This window comes from Phocoena sinus, chromosome 8 (assembly GCF_008692025.1).
Source record: "Phocoena sinus isolate mPhoSin1 chromosome 8, mPhoSin1.pri, whole genome shotgun sequence".
Taxonomy (NCBI): Eukaryota; Metazoa; Chordata; class Mammalia; order Artiodactyla; family Phocoenidae; genus Phocoena; species Phocoena sinus.
This window is the reverse complement of record NC_045770.1, coordinates 101,759,482-101,779,129: the sequence shown is the minus strand read 5'-3', so window position 1 is coordinate 101,779,129 and position 19,648 is coordinate 101,759,482. Positions and strand designations below refer to the sequence as shown.

Genomic DNA, 19,648 nt, shown 5'->3' with positions numbered 1-19,648 from the left:
GGTGATGGTTGCATATTTACATATGGAAATATTCATTGAGATGTATATCTTTGTGCACTTTACTGCTTGTAATTTTACCTCCGTTAAAATGGAAACAAACAAGTGAAGAAAGTTAAAGCCAATGTCTGTACCGTGACTGAAGTTCTCAGTCTCAGTTTCCAGTGATGAGATTGGTAGGGTGATATGATAAACAAAACCCGCCGTTGTATAAATAGCTCTGGGTCAGTATTTTTCATAACTCTTTGACTACTCTAAACACAGCAATTATCATTATGGCTTCCTCTGTATTTTATCTCAAATCTGTTCCCACAACATGTTGTATCCTTTGATATGGGATAGATTCATGTCTCCACTATTTTAGCATCCCTCACGCATTCTGAGAAGCCCACCTCACAAAGGACAGGAGACAGATGCTCTTACGCAGGTTGGGTGTGCGGAACAAGTCAAACACAGAAGGTTTGGTCTGTGCGGCCTCCAGCTCTTCCTGCAGGATGGATCTCACGACCTTCAACAACAACAGCAGACCGTTCAGTTGTCACACAACGGGAGGCACTGTGAGGCCCTCAACAGATGACAAGATAGATGATGTCCCTTTCCGTCTGCTGGAAAATATAGCCACTGAGGATGTAATGACAGGAGTAAAAGTGGTATGACTAGAGAATTACAGAGTTAAAGGGGACTGAAGGAAATGATGCAGCAACAAAAATATTCAAACACAAGATTCGAGAGGACTACAGGGCATCAGAAAGGGAGTGTACCTTAGATACTCAGATTAGAAAGGGAATCAAATGCAGAGTTGCTTGGATTATGTTCCAAAGCTCCATTTGTGCCAGATGGGCATGAAAGACCTGAGAACTAAGCTTGGTTATCAGCTGGCTGGCTGTCCTGTGCAGAGAAACTGCTTATCGCAGGAAAAAGAACATTTCCTGAGAATCTTTATTTTGGTTCTTTTCTCAGTCACTTTGGGGGAAATCCTGGCATGTTGTGCCTCCATGAATGAGATGCCTAGAATTAAAACTGAGGATGAAATTAGGAGAGATCTTGGTATAGAATGATTTAAACCCAGAGTTGGTTGTAATCTGGAGTTACTTAATAGCCCTGCAACATGCTAGGTATATACCTTGAGGAAGGTAATTAAATATTTCTAAAACTCAATTTACTTGTCATTTAAAAGAAGAACAGGTAGAAGAATCAGAGTAGGAGGAGAAGAGGTGGAGAAAAATAATGGCATTTCCCTCACAAGGATTTCCTGGTCCATACAGGAGGCTAAAAATATGCATAAGGAATTATATCCAGCATACCTCAGATACTTACTTATTAGTTATTCAAACAGTATAGTCCGAATTCTTATCCCACCTCTACAAATGAAAACGTACCATGAAGTCCATTGGAATAATTCCATGAGGAATTCAGAGAAATGAAAGGCCGCCCTAACTGAGGACCTACACATGCAAGAATGTCCTTTCATTTAAAGAACAAGTCCAAATAGTGAAATATTGGACTTACACTTTTAGAAGAGAGGAGTCAGGATTGCATCTAACACCAGAATCCCATGACCACAGGCCATTGTCATGGATGATAATGTAAGAATGTGCTCAAATAATACTTTAAACTTGGGCCAGATGAGGGATGCAATGCCTGCAAGACTAGCCTTAAATTACATCCAATATCAAAGTTAAAGTTTGGGATATGGTGTGGTTATTTTACACTGGCCGTTCGTTTTTGGTGAGCAAGCAGAAACGTGAATAGTGTTAGCAGATGTATTTGGGGGGCGATGCCAGATCACTTACAGGAGCTCAAGGACTTCCTCCTACCTGGTAAAATCCTTATTCAGGGGAAAAGAGGCCCGTATTCAAATGGGAGCCTGCTGTATCTTCACTTTTTAAAAGGTACTTTTCTCTCTGATCTTCACTTCATTTTCTTGCTTAAAAAGTGCTTTGTACCACTCATAACACTATCCTGGGGTAAAAAGCATGAAACAGCCCTCGTCTGAACCCTTGCCCAGTGGCGTTCTGGAATCAGTGTGTAAAAATTCACAAAAGCCCTTTGTTAAATTTTTAGATAGTTTGTAAAGCAGTTGCCATCTTGTTGGTGGCATGAAACTCACTGTGGTGGTAATAGTCACACCACGGAAATTGATAATTGCCACAAATCTGAGATCTATGCTTCTTTTCCTCTTGTAATGTTAAGTGTTAAACATTTACCAGCACACCCTGGTTTGACCCCTCTGTAAGTCATTTGGACTGCTCTCAACTGCAAATTTAATCATCTCTCTGCCTGGTTTAAACCTGGATAGTTCTACCTTAACCTGTAAGACCCATTTCAGATACAACTACTTCCAAGATGCATTCATTGCCCACATATCTGCAGTTCAGATTATATATTCCTCCTTGACAGTCACATTCCACCCTTGCTTTAATTCAAAGAGACTTTATCAAGCCCATTTTACTTGTTGAGTGTGATCTTTATGAAGATAGAAACTGTAGACTTTTCCCCTCTGCGACTGTCACAGGATCTGTCATCAAGTAGTCCTGAAATAAATTTGGAAGGGAAAGAGGAAGACAAAAAGAAAGAGGGACGACAGGGAGGGTGGAAGAAACTGGCTGAGGGTGGAATGCATTTAGAAGCTGAAAGACTTGAAATTCAAGAACCAATATAGGTATAAAACATGGATCGGGAGAGCTTTGAGAAGATGTTTGTCAATGAGATCAGAAATGGAGAAAATGGACATTTATTTCTTCAAAATTACAATTTATGATATCTAGAAAGAAATGTCTCTTAATGTAGAATAGCTGGGAAAACTCTGAAGTTTTATGGATGTAAGAGAAACCTGCGGAGGATTCTGGGGAGAAATTTGTGTTGTTCTCTCATAGTTGCCATGTCACTTACCATCACACAAGTGTGCCATCATTGAGTTTGTGAGAATCAAGTTTCAATTGAATACTTTTTAATGGTTTGATTGGACAGTGCACCTTGGGATCCTTTAAGAAAGTGTATTTGTTATACAGCCTGAAGTGTATTTCAGGCTGGGCTACTGTGGAGCATGAGTTCTTGTGTTTCTACTGGGTCTGAAACAATTAGGACAATAGAAAAGAAGACTGAAAAAGACTGTCACACAGGAATAGGAGGAGGAAATTGGACAGAGCAGAGGTAAGAGGAGAGTATCAGAATTTGGAATGTACAGAGTTTAGAGCAGGAAGGAAGGTAGATAAGACCACAATTGCATTGAAATACCAGAACCAGTAGAATGAAATGAGCAGGGGAGGAGGACAATTTATTAAAAGGTAAAGAAAGAAAAGATGGAAAAATGAATCTGCCAAAGGATGACTGAAATAAGAACTGACCAAAAAGAAGTTGCCTGAGAAACACTGGTGGCTTAGGGTAGGGGCACTTTCTTCATAATCTTCATGTTTCCAAGAAGAAAGACTTTGAAAGAGTAATACTACAGACCACTTTCACTTTATACCTACCCTCACTGCCTCTTGGAGGACTGAGGTATTTGACTGGTAAATTAGGAGAATGCAATGGATATGCTTCAGTGACCCAGAATGCCTTTAGAATGAAAATTCATTCAGATTTGCTGCCTGGGTCACACCTTATATTTAGCAACGCAGGCTCTGCATCTGTGGAAAAACCTGGCACTTGTGAATAAGTTCAGTTGTGGGTTGAAGTGTTAGCAAACTTATTGTTGCTTGAAATTTAGACACTTCCTCTATTTCAGTTTTCACTGTAGTGAAAAACGTAAGTTTTTGTTGTCATCTTTCTGAGCACATTAGCTATCCCTCAGGTGGGTGTGATTTAGGCAGAGGAAAGGTTTATCATTTACTGGACTCCAAGACAGCCAAAACTGGATTAATCAATGGATTGTTATTGATATGAAGGGGAACAGCTTTAAGTAAGAAGGATTGTCTGGAGTGAATGTGTTTGGCAATCTGTCAGACGGAGGTTAAACATGACTAAGACCACAGATTTCTGAATAATCTTTACAAAATTTAAAAAATGAAATTAAGGCAATTTTGGGTACTCATTCATGCACAGAATCCAGTTCCTTAACCAAATTTCATTTGTTCCTCTTGTACAATGTTGTCTTTCTTCTTCTTGGCACTGAGGTGATTGTCATTTGCCATTTACCCTGATAATGCATTGTTCCTTTCTTTCTTCCAGCTCGTAACACTTATTTTTTGTTATTTACCTGGCAAATAACTTTCCTGTAAGATTTAAGCTTTAATTCTTTGGATTGGGCCAACCTGGCAGGCAGAATACTAGGTGTGGGCTTGGAACTAAAGATACTTCCAAGATGTTAGTTGGCCCAAAATAATTTCCTATAAGTCAGGTATATATTGATACAGTCTCAGAGTGCCATAGAGCTCCACCTAAATTTCAAAATTTCTTTAAAAAAAGGACTATGCTGGGGCTTCCCTGGTGGCGCAGTGGTTGAGAATCCACCTGCCAATGCAAGGGACACAGGTTCGAGCCCTGGTCTGGGAAGATCTCACATGCCGTGGAGCAACTAGGCCTGTGAGCCACAACTACTGAGCCTGCACCTCTGGAGCCTGTGCTCTGCAACAAGAGAGGCCGCGATAGTGAGAGGTCCATGCACCACGATGAAGAGTGGCCCCCGCTTGCCGCAACTAGAGAAAGCCCTCCCACAGAAATGAAGACCCAGCACAGCCAAAAATAAATAAATAAATAAATAAACATTTACAAAAAAAAGGACTATGCCAATGGCTCTTTATCATCTCAGGGCCTCTCAGGGCCACTGCATCTGTGTAATAACCCCAGGCACCACGCCACCCTTCTCAGGACCCCAACAACATGTCTGCCTGTGGATCCCATCACCAGACCTGCCTTTGGCCCATGACCAGCAGCAGGCCCATCCAGGCACCATGAAATGAAACTTGCCTACCAACAACAGCACCTGTGGAGTCTGGCATCTAGCCTGTCCACAGACAATGGCACCAGGCCTGGCCACAGACCCCAGAACAAGTTCTGCCTCTCCATGGACGCTAGCAGTGGGCCCTCCCACCTGCAGACCCTGGCTGAAGGCACAGCCATATGTGGACTGAGGCAGTAGGACCACTATTGAACCCTGCTAACTGGCCCACCTGTAGTCTCTGCCAAGTGGCCTGCCCAGAATTTCCAGGGACTGGTGAAGAGCTTCCCTGCCAAAGCCAGACTGTAAAGACTGGAAGAAATAACTGCTTCTTCATATGCACAAACACCAATACAAGGCTGCAAGGATCACAAAGAATCAGGAAAACATGACATCACCAAAAGAACAAAATAAAGCACTAGTAACCAGTTCTTAAGAAGTGTAGATCTACAGACTGCCTACAAATATTTGACAATAATCATAAAGAAGCTAGTGAGCTGCAAGAGAACCCAGAAAGACAACAAAATGAAACAAGGAAAACAACACATAAAGAATATAAGGAGTTCAACGAAGAGACAGAAACCATAAAAAAGAACCAAACAGAAATTCTGGTGCTGAAGCATATAATAAATGAACTAAAAAATTCAATTAAGAGCTTCAACAGCATATTTGATCAAACAAAATAAAGGACCTATGAACTCAAAGACAGGCCATTTGAAATTACATAGTCAGAGGAACAGAAAGAAAACAGAATGGAAAAGCGTGAAGACAGCCTAAGGAACTTATGGAACAATATAAAAAAATCAATATACACATTATAGGAATCACATAAGGAGAAGAGAGAGAGAAAGGACCAGAAAGCTCATTTAAAGAAATAATGGATGAAAACTTCCCTTCTCTGGGGAGAGTGGTGGATATTCAGATTCACGAAGCACAAAGGACTCCCAGTAGGTAGACCCTAAAGAGGTCTACATGGAAACATATTATAACTAAATACTCAAAAGTGAAATATAAAGAGAGAATTTTGAAAGCAGCAAGAGAAAAGCGACTCACCACACTCAACAAAACTATAAGACCATCAGTGGATTTCTCAGCAGAAATTCTGTAGGAAAGGAAAGAGTGGAATAATATATTCAAAGTACTGAGAGAAAAACCTGCCAACCAAGAATGGAGTACCCAGCAAAAATGTCCTCTAAAAATGAGGAAGATAAAAACTTTCCCAGAGAAAAACTGAGGGAATTTGTCACTAATAGACGTGCCTTACAGGAAGGGGTAAAGGAAGTTGAAATGAAAAAGATACTAAACAGCAACACGAAAGAATATGAAAGTAAAAATCTCTATGGTTAAAGTAAATATAAGACAAATACAGAATAATCTAATACCGTAATGGTGGCATGTAAATTTCTTTAACACTAGTATAAAAGTTAAAAGACAAAACTGTTAAGAATAACTAGAACCACAAAAATTATTAATAGATACATGATTTGAGAGAAGTGAATTCTGGCATTAATAACATCAAACATGTGTTTAGGGAAAGTAAAAGTATAGTTTTTGCTCATAATAGAATTTAAGTTGTTATCAGCTTAAAATAGACTGTTATAACTATAAGAAGTTTTATGCAAGTCTCATGGAAACAACAAAGAGAAAACCTACAGTAGATATACAAAATAAAAACAGAAAAGAATCAAAGTATTGTATATCACTATAAAAAATCAAATCACAAGGAAAGATAGCAATAGAAGAGAGGAAAAAAGAACAATAAAACAGAGAGAAAACAATTTATCAATTGTAAATACTTACCTATCAATAATTACTTTAAATGTAAATGGATTAAGCTCATCCATCAAAAGATATAGGGTGGCTGAATGAATTTTTTAAAAAAAGATCCAATGTTATGCTATCTGTAAGACAGTCACTTTAGATTTAAAAACACAGTAGACATAAAGTGAACAGGTAAAAAAAGACATTCCATGCAAATGATAACCAAAAGAGAGCAGGGGTAGTCAACTTGTATACATAAAATAGACTTTAATCAAATACTGTCACAAGAGACAAAGAAGGTAATTTATAATGATAAAAGGATCACTGCAACACAAAGATATGACATATAACCCACAAAGATTGAATCAAGAAGAAACAGAAAGCCTCAATAGGCCAATAACTAATAAAGAGTATGTGGCAGTAATTTTAAAAATTCCAGAAACAAAAGCCTAACACCATAGGGCTTTTCAGGTGAATTCTACCAAACATTTGAAGATTAATTAATTAGATATTAATTAATTAATGCCAATCCTCTCAAACTCTTCCAAAAAATAGAAGACAGGGACAGTTCTAAACTCATTTTGTCGGACCAATATGATCCTGATACCAAAGTGAGACAAAGATACCATAAGAAAAGAAAAGAAAAGAAAAGAAAAATGCAGGCCAATATTCCTGAAGAACATAGTTGAAAAAATCATCAAGATATTAGCAAACGAAATCCAACAGCATATTGAAAGGATTGTGCACCATTACCCAGTGGGCTTTATTCCTGGGATGCAAGGATGGTTCAATATAAGCAAATCAATGCAATACACCAGATTAACAGAATGAAGGCTAAAGATCATGTGATTACCTCAATAAATGCAGAAAACACATTTGACAAAATTCAATGCACTTCTATGGTAAAAATTCTCAACAAATTAGATATTGAAGGAACTTACATGAAAGGCCATGTATATAAAGCCCACAGCTAACATCGTACTCTATGGTGAAAAACTGAAAGCTTTTCCCTTAAGATCTGGAACAGGACAAGGATCACACTTCAATGTAAGACTGGAAGTCCTGGCCAGAACAATTAGGTAAGAAAAAAAATAATAAAAGGCATTCAAATCAGAAAGGAAGAAGTAAAATTGTCTGTTTGAAGGCAACATGATCTAATTTGTAGAAAACCCTAATACATGTCCAAAAAATTGTTAGAACTAATAAATGAATTCAGTAAAGTTGCAGGATACAAAATTAACATATAAAATCAGTTATATTTCTATACACCAGCCACAAACTGTCTAAAAATAAAATTAAGAAAACAATCCTGTTTGCAGTAGCATCAAAATAATAAAGTATTTAGGGATAAACTTAACCAAGGAGGTGAAAGACTTGTATACTGAAAACTATAATCCCTGAAGAAAGAAATTAAGGCAGATACTAGAAAATTGAGAGACATCATGTTCATGGATTAAACAAATAAATTAATACTGTTAAGATGTCCATACAACACAAAGCAATATGCAGATTCAATAAATCCCTGTCAAAATCCCAATGGCATCCTCTACAGAAATAGAAAAAACAATCCTAAAATTCATATGGAAACACAGACGGTCCCCACAGTCAAAGCATTTTTGAACAGAAACAAAGCTGGAAGCATCACATATTCTGATTTCAAAATATATTACGAAGCCACAGTAACCAAGAGTGTGATACTGGCACAAAAACAGACATATAGACCAACGGAACAGAATAGAGAGCCCAGCAATAAACTCATACATATACAGACAATTGATTTCTGACAGTTGTGCCAAGAATTCACAATGGGGACAGGATATTGTCAGTAAATGGTGCTAGGAAAACTGGATATCCACATGCAAAGGAATGAAACTGGAAACTTACACTATAGACAAAATCAACACAAATGGATTACAGAATAAAATGTAAGATCTAGGGCTTCCCTGGTGGCGCAGTGGTTGAGAGTCTGCCTGCCGATGCAGGGGACATGGGTTCGTGACCCGGTCCGGGAAGATCCCACATGCCGCAGAGCGGCTGGGCCCGTGAGCCATGGCCGCTGAGCCTGCGCGTCCGGAGCCTGTGCTCCGCAACGGGAGAGGCCACAAACGAGAGGCCCGTGTAACGCAAAAAAAAAAAATGTAAGATCTAAACTGTAAAATTCCTAAAGAAAACATAGGAGAAAAATTCGTTGATATTGGTCTTAGCAATAATTTTTTGGATGTGACACCAAAAGCACAGGCCATGAGCAGAAATAGACAAATCGTACTAAATACATCAAACTGAAAAGCTTCTACACAGCTAGGAAATAACTGACGAAATGAAAAAGCACCTACAGAATGGGAGAAAATATTTGCAAGCCATATGTCTTATCGAGGGTTAATATCCAAAATACATAGGAAACTCGTACAACTCAATAGTAAAAAAGCCAAATAACTTAATTAAAAAATTGGCATACGAACTGAATACACATTTCTTCAAAGACAGCATACAAGTGGCCAAGAGGTACATGAAAAAGTGCTTAACACCACTAGTTGTTAGGGAAAGGCAAATCAAAATTACGAGTTATCACTTCACACCAGTTAGGATTGCAATTATAAAAAAAAGTAATTAGTGTTGGTGAAGATGTGGAGAAAAGGGTACCCTTGTACACTGCTGTTAGGAATGTGAAATGGTGTAGCCACTATGAAGACAGTATGGAGTTTCCTCAAAAATTTAAAAATAGAACTAGTATATTATCCTGTAATCCCTCTTCTGGGTATATATCCAAAGGAATTAAAATCAAGATCTTGAAGAGATATCTGCACCCACATGTCCACTGGATCATTATTCACAATAGCTAAGATATGGAAACAACCTATATGTCCATCCATGGATGAATAGAATATACATATATGTGTGTGTGTGTGTATACACATATATATGTAAAATGGCATATTATTCAGCAATAAAAAGAAGGAAATTCCACCCTTTCCCACAGCATAATGAACCTAGAGGTCATTATGCTAAGTAAAATAATCCATGTGCAAAAGAACAAATACTACATGATACCACTTATACGAGGAATCTGAAAGAGTCAAACTCGAAGAAGCAGAGAGTAGAACGGTGTTTGCCAGGTGCTGGGGGATGTGAGAAATGGGGAAGTATTTGTCATAGAGTACAAAGTTTCAGTTGTGCAAGATAAATCAATCCTAGGGATCTACTTTACAGTCTAGTGTCCAGGGTTATAATACTGTACCGTATACTTAAAAGTTGCTGTGAGGGTAGATCTTATGTTGCGTGTTATCACAAAAAAATAATGAAGAAAGGGCAGAGAGAGTTTTAGGAGGTAATGGATATGTTTATTGCATAAACTGTGGTGATGATATTTAGATGTATACTCATCTGCAAATACATCAAGTTGTGTACATTAAATACGTACAGCTCTTTGTATGTTAATCATACCTCAGTAAAGTGTTTTTTAAAAAATCTATCACACGTGTAAGTGAACTTATTTGCAGAAATGTTTTATCGCTTCTCTTTGGCTGTCTAGCTCCTAGCACTCTCTTTTTCCTGTTAAATGAGGGCAGATGGTTTCTCCTCGTCTCTATTAGCATCCTTTTCATTCTCTTATCGTTGCAAACAAAAAAGTTAACAGCAGAAATACCATATGATCTGGCGATATCAATTATGGTTATATAGCCAAGAGAATGTACACAGGATATTGAAGCAATATTTTCATACTCATATTCATTGCCACACGATTCACATATGGAAACAACCTAAATGCCCATTAACGGATGAATGGATAAAGAAAATGTAGTATATTCATACCATAGGATATTATTCAACCATAAAGATGGGGAAAGCCTGCCATATGCTATATCATAGATGAATCTAGAAAATTTTGCTAAGTGAAGTAAGTCAGTCACAAAAGGATAAATAGTTCTCATAGAAGGACAAATACTGCAGGATTCCACTTATATGAGGTATCTAAAATATTAAAATAATAGAACAGTAAGTAGAATGGTGGTCACCAGGGACTGGGGACAAGGGAATTGAGAAATTGTTGTTTAATGGGTACAGAGTTTTAGTCATGCAAGATGAAAAAGTCCTAGAGCTCATTGTACTCATAGTTAACAATACTGTATTGTACAGTTAAAATTTTTAGATTTCATTCTATGCATTTTGACCACAATAAAAGTTATTTTAAAATATATGTTAAAATTTCTCTTTTTAATATTAAAACTCTGTGAAAAATGGAATTCTGACTCATACAGCTATTCATGACCAAGCACCATGCCTACTACATTATAATTTTTCAATAAATAATTTATACATTCATGACATGATGAATGGTCTACTTTATGACATACAGCAGCGTCTGCCTTCCATACCTGGGGAGGAAAATAGAAAAAGAAAGATCTCTCTGAAGCATTTCCACTCAGTCATGTTCTTGGAACTTGTAATAAGTAGAATGTAAACGCCGCGAAACAGGGATTTGGACTATTGTGGTCATTACCGTATTTCCTATATAGAACAGAATGCCCTTTCAGTAAATATACCATGAATGGAAGCATATATGATTGACTTGACAAATAAGCCTCCTTATGCGCTATTCTGCATGGTCACTAAGCTGCCCTTCAACTTGCCTTACTATCCTGAAAAAAAAAAAAAAAACATTGAAGTGTTAATTGGAAAGAAATGGATTCGTTTCGGTTACTTTCTCTAACACAAAGTGAGAACAGTAACAACCTTTACAATCAAATACTGTACCATTTTTCTAGCTTCCACATATATGCGTTATCTACCTCTGTTGAGTAAAGTACCTCCATCCAGTCCTTTCGACATCAGCATCCTAGTGTTCACTCAAGCCATGTCGACAGCTCTTGAAGACCAGGACAAAGAGGTAAGAAGATCCCAGACCACACCAGTGTTCCCACCCTTCATTCACTTTATGGACGCCGACTAGTGTATATGTCAGGTCATGTGTTTCCTATATTCCATAACCAACTCCCTCTCCTGTTCACCTCCATGGTTAGAGCGTCTCCAGCATTCTTCCTTCCATTCTTGTGAGCAGCTTTTCTAAGTTCCTTTAAGCCCTCCTCGGGTTTGTTGGTGATAATCAGCCACCGAGCAGACTCTGCCAGCCACCTGATCAAAGAAGAGGACAGAGGTGCCATCAACTTTCATTGCCCTGAAATGCCTCTCCCCTCCCATCTAATACCTATCTCTTGTTTTGTTATACCAGGAAATATAAACTTAGGTTCTTTTGTACCATAACTAGGAAGCTGTGAAGATGACCTCTCCATGCAGTACACCTTCACTGACTGCCAGGAATATAGAGCTGGAGTCATAGTGCCCTCCCCCCATTATTCAGGGGGATATTATCAGTTTTAGCAAATAAAACACTGTGTTTGGGCTTCCCTGGTGGCGCAGCGGTTGGGAATCCGCCTGCCAATGCAGTGGACACAGGTTCGAGCCCTGGTCCGGGAGTATCCCACATGCCGTGGAGCAACTAAGCCCGTGCGCCACAGCTACTGAGCCTGTGTGCCACAACTACTGAAGCCCGTGCTCCTTGGAGCCCGTGCTCTGCAACAACAGGGGCCACCGTGATGAGAGGCCCGCGCACCGCAGCGAGGGGTAGCCCCCACTCGCCACAACTGGAGAGAGCCCGCGCGCAGCAACGAAGACCCAAGGCAGCCATAAATAAATAAATAAAACCCCAAACAACAAGAAAATCCACTGTGTTTAGTTAAATTTGAATTCAGATGGACAGTGAATATGGGTAATTCTTGAGTATGACTGTCCCATGCAATATTTTGGACATACACTAAAAAGTATTTGCTGTTTATTTGAAATTTTACTTTAATGAGACACTGTATTTTATCTGGTTAGTAAATGAAAATACAGAATTCTTAGGTAAGTAGAAATTTCATATAAACAATGAATAATTTTTAGTGTAACTATGCTCCATACAATATTTGGCGTACTATACAAAAAAGTTTGTTGTTTTATCTAAAATTCAAGTTTAACTGAATGCCCTTGGTATTATCTGGCAACCCTACCCGTTCTGCTTCTTTAATTGTACATAGGACACAGATTAGTAGAGCATGTGCTCAAGAGTTGACTAAGACCACCCAGAATTCTTGCATCCTAATTTCAGGTACCTTGCATCTAGGATCCTCTAAGACGAAGGATGTAAGAAAGCTTATACCTTGAGGAAAGAAAGAAGACAAATAATGGTACAGAAAACACCAGCTGAAGGGTGTGCCAGTCTCGAATGGCAAAAGCTAGTCCTCCTAGGGTGATCTGTCCCATGCAAGCAGCACAGATTGACATGGTCATTCCCATGACTTGGAATTGGGGCACTGTCCATTCTACAACTGAAAGAAAACACAAACAGGATTTTGACTTCAAACAAAGTTAGAATTTCAAAGTCAAAGTTAAGGCTTGGAAAATGTCAAAGACCCGAAGTATTGACTTACTAAGCACAGAAATATTTGTCAGGATGCTCATGGTAGAAAACCCAGCCAAGAAGCGTAGGGAGCAGTAAATGAAGAAGGTGGGAGCAAAGGCTGCACAGGTGTCAGTAATGGCGAGCTGGAGCAAACACCATCTGAGCATTAACCTCCTCCCAAACCTGAGAAATGGAAACAGGTTAGATATAGTGATAGTAACAACCTGTTGTAGAAATGAACAAAAAGAAGACACACTTTGAAATTTAGGGGATGTTTTGTTATTTTTATTTTATTTTAAAAATTTTTCTGTTTTTCTTTTTTTCCCCAGTTTTATTGAGATATAATTGACATACAGCACTGGACAAGTTTAAGGCGTACAGCATAATGATTTGTCTTACATACATCATGAAATGATTATCACAGTGTTTAGTGAACATTCATCATCTCATATAGATACAAAATTAAAGAAATAGAAAAAAATTTTCCTTGTGACGAGAACTCTTAGGATTTACCGTACTAACAGCTTTCATATATAACACACAGCAGTGTTAATTATATTTATCATGTTATATGTTACATCACTAGTACTTATTATCTTATAACTGGAAATTTCTACCTTTTGACTGCCTTCATCCAGTTGCCCCTCCCCTCATGCCCGACTCTGGTAACCACAAAACTGATCTCTTTTTCTATGAGTTTGTTTTTGGAGTATAATTGACCTACAACACTGTGTTAGTTCCTGTTACACAACATAGTAATTCCATATTTCTATACATTTCAAAATGATCACCACGATAAGTCGTCTGTCACCATACAAAGATATTACATTGTTATTGACTCTATTCCCCACACTGTACATTTCATACCCTTGACTCATTTATTTTGCACCTGGAAGTTTATACCTCTTAATCTCCCTCACCTATTTCTTTCCCCACACACCTGTCCCCTCTGGTAACTACCTGTTTGTTTGTTCTCTGTATCTATAACTGCTTCTGTTTTGTTATATTTGTTCACTGTTTTCTTTTTTAGATTCCACATTTAAGTGAAATCAGTATTTGTCTTTCTCTGTCTGAATCATTTCACTTAGCATAATACCCACTAGGTCCATCCATGTTGTTGAAAATGGCAAGATTTCATTCTTTCATATGTTTTATATGTTTCATATATATATAATATATCTTCTTTATCCATTAATCTATTGATGGGCACTTAGGTTGCTTCTATATCTTGGCTATTGTAAATAATGCTGCAATGAACTTAGGGGTGCGTATATTTTTTTGAATTATTGCTTTTGTTTTCTTCAGATAAATACCTAGGAGTGGAATTTGTGGGTCATACGGTAGTTCTATTTTTAATTTTTGAGGACTCTCCATACTGTTTTCCATAGTGACTGCACCAATTTACATTCCCACCAACAGTACATAAGCGTTCCCTTGTCTCCACATCCTCACCAATTTATTGTCTTTTTGATAATAGCCATTCCGACAGATGTGAGGTGGTTTCTCATTGTGGTTTTGATTTGCATTTCTCTGAGGATTACTGATGCTGAGCATCTTTTCATGTGTCTGTTGCCCATCTGTATGTCTTCCTTGGAAAAATGTTTATTCAGATCCTCTACCCACTTTTTAATTAGGTTGTTTGCTTTTTTGATGTTGAGTTCTATGAATTCCAGTATATTTTGGATATTATCCCCTTATTGTATGTATCTTCTCCCATTAAGTAGTAGCCTTTCATTTTGTTGATAGATTCCTTCCCTGTGCAAAAGCTTTTTAGTTTGATGTAGTCCCATTTGTTTATTTTTACTTTTGCTTCCCTTGCCTGAGGAGACATACACCCCGCCCCTCAAAATTACTAAGACCCATGTCAAAGAATGTGCTGCTTATGTTTTCTTCTAGAATTTTTATGGTTTCAGGCCTTACATATAAGTCTTCGGTTCATTTTAAATTTATTTTGTGCTTGGTGTGAGAGAGTGGTCTAGTTTGATTCTTTTGTGTGTAGCTGTCCAGTTTTCTCAACACCATTTATTGAAGAGGCTGTCTTTTTCCATTGTATATTCTTGCCTCCTTTGATGAGACTAATTGCCCATATAAATGTGGGTTTATTTCTGGGTTTTCTCTTGTGTTCCATTGATCTATGTGTCTGTTTTTGAGCCAGTATCATACTGTTTTGATTACTGTAGCTTTGTAGTATAGTTTGAAACCAGAGAGCATGATACTCCAGCTTTGTTCTTTTATCTCAGGATTGTTTTGGATGTTTGGGGTCTTTCATGTTTCCATACAAATTTTAGAATTATTTTTACTAGTTCTGTGAGAAATACCATTGGTATTTTGATAGGGAGTGCATTGAATTTGGAGATTGCCTTGGGCAGTATGGTCATTTTAACAATATTTATTCTTCCAATCCTTGAGGACAGGTTATCTTTCCATTTGTTTTGTTGTCTTCAGTTTCTTTTATCAGTGCCTTATAATTTTCCAAGTACAGGCCTTTTACTCCCTCAGTTGGACTTATCCTTAGGAATTTTATTCTTTTTGTTGCAATTGTAAATGGGATTGTTTTCTTAATTTTTCTTTCTGATAACTTCTTGGTTAGTGTATAGAAATGCAACAGATTTCTGTATACGGTAAGTTCCCTACATATGAACGAGTTCCATTCTGAGAGCACATTCGTAAGTCCAATTTGTTTGTAAGTCCAACAAAGTTAGCTTAGGTACCCAACTAACACAATCAGCTGTACAGTACAGTACTGTACTGTAATAAGTTTATAATACTTTTCAAGCAAATAATGCATAAAAAACAAACACAAAAATAAAGAAAACATTTTTAATCTTACAGTCCAGTACCTTGAAAAGTACAGTAGTACAGTACAACAGCTGGCATACAGGAGCTGGCATCAAGTGAACAGGCAAGAAGAGTTACTGACTGGAGGAGGGAGGGGAGGTGGGAGATAGTAGAGCTGAAAGATCATCAGCAATAGGAGACTGAGAGCAAGCTGCAATTGCACTCATGGGTGTCATTGATGGCACAGCTTCTGGTTCCTTGCTAGATTCAATTCTCTCTACCCTCTTGAAAAAACAATCCAGTGATGTCTTGGTAGTAGATCTTTTTTTTTTTTTTTTTCTCATCATAGATGACACTGTAGCACTGGATTCCATTCTGAATGGCTGCTGCAAACTTCATGTACTGTTCTACATTTTGGTCCTCTGTCTCAAAAACTAACAGTGCCTCCTCAAAGAAAGAAAATCCTCTTGCCATTTCCTGCATCATGAATCTCTTTGGTTCTTCAGTTACTTTTTCTTCCTCTTCTCTCTCTTCGCCCTTACTCTGGGCACATTCGCATCTTTGAAAGTTTTCAACTTACTGTATTAATTTTATATCCTGTAACTTTTGCCAATTTCATTGATGAGTTCTAGTAGTTTTTTGGTAGCATCTTTAGGATTTTCTGTGTATAGTATCTTGGCATTTACAAACAGTGACAGTTTTACTTCTTTGTTTCCAATTTGGATTACTTTTTTTTTTTTTTTTGCGGTACGCGGGCCTCTCACTGCTGCAGCCCCTCCTGTTGCGGAGCACAGGCTCTGGACGCTCAGGCTCAGCGGCCACGGCTCATGGGCCCAGCCGCTCTGCGGCATGTGGGATCCTCCCAGACCGGGGCACGAACCTGGGGCCCCTGCATCGGCAGGCGGACTCCCAACCACTGTGCCACCAGGGAAGCCCTGGATTACTTTTATTTCTTTTTTCAACTGGTTGTTGTGACTAGGACTTCCAAATCTATGTAAATAAAAGTGAATAAAATTGATGAGAGTGGGCATCCTTGTCTTCATCCTGATATTACTAGAAATACTTTCAATTTTTCACCATTGAGTATGATGCTACTTAGCTATGGGCTTGTCACATATGGCCTTTATTGTGTTGAGGTATGTTCCCTCTTTGTTGAGAGGTTTCTTTTTTATCATAAATGGATGTTGAATTTGTCAAGGTTTTTCTGCATCTATTGAGATGATCATATGATTTTTATTCTTCAGTTTGTTAATGTGGTGTATCACATTGATTGACTTACAGATATTGAACCATTCTTGCATCCCTGGGTTAAGTCCCACTTGATCATGGTTTATGATACTTTTAATGTATTATTGATTTCTGCTCTGATATTTATGATTTTTTTCTTTCTATTAACTTTGGGTTTTGTTTGCTCTTCTTTTTCTCATTCCTTTAGGTGTAAGTTTAGGTTGTTTATTTGAGATTTTTCTTGTTTTCTGAGGTAAGCTTGTATAAAACTCCCTCTTAGCACTGTTTTTGTTGTATCCCATTGATTTCAGATTGTTGTGTTTTCATTTTCATTTGTCTCTAGGTATTTTTAAATTTCTTCTTTGATTTATTTAGTGAACCATTGGTTATTTAGTAGCATTTGTTTAACCTCCACATTCTTGTGGTTTTTGCAGTTTTTTTCTTGTATTGGATTTCTAGTCTCACAGCATTGTGGTCAGAAAAGATGTTTGATATGATTTCAGTTTTCTTAAATTTACTGAGACTTGTTTTGTGCCCTATCATATGACTTATCCTAGGGAATGTTCCATGAGTACTTGAAAAGAATCTGTATTCTGCTGCTTTTTGATGGGATATTCTATATATAGCTATTAACTCCATCTGATTTAATATGTCATTTAAAGCCCTTATTGATTTTCTGTCTGGAAGATGTCTCCGTTGGTGTAATTGAGGTGTTGAAGTCCCCTAGTATTATTGTGCCATGTTGATTTCTCCTTTTATGTCTGTAAATATTTCCTTTATGTATTTAGGTGCTCCTATGTTTTATATATATATATACACACACACATACATATATATTTGTGTATGTATGTATATATATATATAATTTTTATATCTTCTTCCTGAATTGAGCCCTTGATCATTATGCAATGGCCCTCTTTGCCTCTTGTTACAGTCTTTGTTTTAAAGTCTCTTTTGTCTAATATAAGTATTGCTATTCTGGCTTTCTTTTGATTTCCATTTGTATGGAATAACTTTCTCCATTCCCTCATTTTCAGCCTGTGTGTGTCTCTAGATATGAAGTAAGTCTTTTGTAAGCAGCATATATAGGGGTCTGTTTTTAGGTGTGTGTATCCATTCAGCAACACTATGTCTTTCAATTGGAGCATTTAGTCTATTCACATTTTTAATACTTATTGTTAGGTATGTACTAATTGTCATTTTGTTAATTGTTTTTATAGTTCTTTTTCGTTCCTTTCTTCTCTTTTGTTCTCTTCCCTTGTGATTTGATTTTACCTGTGATAGATTTTACTATCTTTATTGTTACCTTTGGATTCATTTCTCTTTTTTGGGGAGGTGGGGAGTGCATCTATTATAGGTGTTTGGTTTCTGGTTACCATGAGGTATATATATATATCAGTCTCTCTATATGTGTGATTATTTTAAGCTGCTGATCTCTTAACTTAAATGCATTTTAACAACCCTGCATTATTACTCCCCTCCCCCAACAATTATGGTTTTTGATGTCATATTTTACATCTTTTTTTTTTTTTTTTGCGATACACGGGCCTCTCACTGTTGTGGCCTCTCCCGTTGTGGAGCACAGGCTCCGGATATGCAGACTCAGCGGCCATGGCTCACGGGCCCAGCTGCTCTGCAGCATGTGGGATCTTCCCAGACCGGGGCACAAACCCGTGTCACCTGCATTGGCAGGTGGACTCTCAACCACTGCGCCACCAGGGAAGCCCTCTTTTTGTTTTTGGAATCCTTTAAATATTTATTGCACATAGAGATGATTTAACTAATTTTCTTTTAACCTTTATACCTGGTTCATTTACTACCTTTACTGTATATATGCCTTAACCAATGAGATTTTTCCTTTCACAATTTTCTTGTTTCTTATTTTTTGAGTTTTGTACTCTTTGTACTTCCTGGACCAGGCTGTCTGTTTTCTTTCCCAGGTTAGGAAGTTTTCAGCTATTATGTCTTCACATATGTCCTCTGCCCCTTTCTCTCTCTCTTCCTCTTTTGAGATCCTTATAATATGAATGTTAGCCCACTTGATGTTGTCTCAGAAGTCTCTTAAACTGTACTTATTTCTTTTTATTGTTTTTTCTTTTTCTTTTGTTCAGCTTTAGTGATTTCTACTACTCTGTCTTCCAGTTTGCTGATTTCTTCCTCTTTATCACTTACTCTACTGATTCCTTCTAGTGTATTTTTCATTTCAGTTATTGAATTCTTCATCTCTGTTTGGTTCTTCTTTATATTTTCTAACTCTTTGTTAAAAGCTTCTTACTTCTCATTCTGTTCATCCAATCTTCTCTCGATTTCTTTGATCACGATTATGATCATTACTTTGAATTCTTTATTGGGTAGATTGGTTATCTCCACTTCACTTAGTTCTTCTGGGGTCTATCTTGTTCCTTCATTTGGAATGTCGTTCCTCTGTTTCCTCATTTTGCCTAATTTGCTGGGGTTTTTTTTTTTTTTTTTTTTTTTTTTGCTGTACGCGGGCCTCTCACTGTTGTGGCCTCTCCCGTTGCGGAGCACAGGCTCCGGAGCGCAGGCTCCGGAGCGCAGGCTCAGCGGCCGTG

General features: G+C 37.8%; 1 protein-coding gene across 6 annotated transcripts in view; it reads right to left on the bottom strand.

The window, feature by feature from the left end:
• Positions 1 to 19,648, bottom strand: part of LOC116758836 (solute carrier family 22 member 9) — a 50,771-nt gene that overhangs the window by 5,837 nt on the left and 25,286 nt on the right. For all 6 annotated transcript variants that reach the window (XM_032642088.1, XM_032642085.1, XM_032642086.1 and 3 more), the window contains 4 exons: positions 13,099 to 13,253; positions 12,828 to 12,996; positions 11,641 to 11,764; positions 390 to 505 (listed from right to left, as the gene is read on the bottom strand). In XM_032642088.1, coding sequence (XP_032497979.1) covers positions 390 to 505; positions 11,641 to 11,764; positions 12,828 to 12,996; positions 13,099 to 13,253 — 564 coding nt within the window. The remainder of the gene's footprint in view (positions 1 to 389; positions 506 to 11,640; positions 11,765 to 12,827; positions 12,997 to 13,098; positions 13,254 to 19,648) is intronic.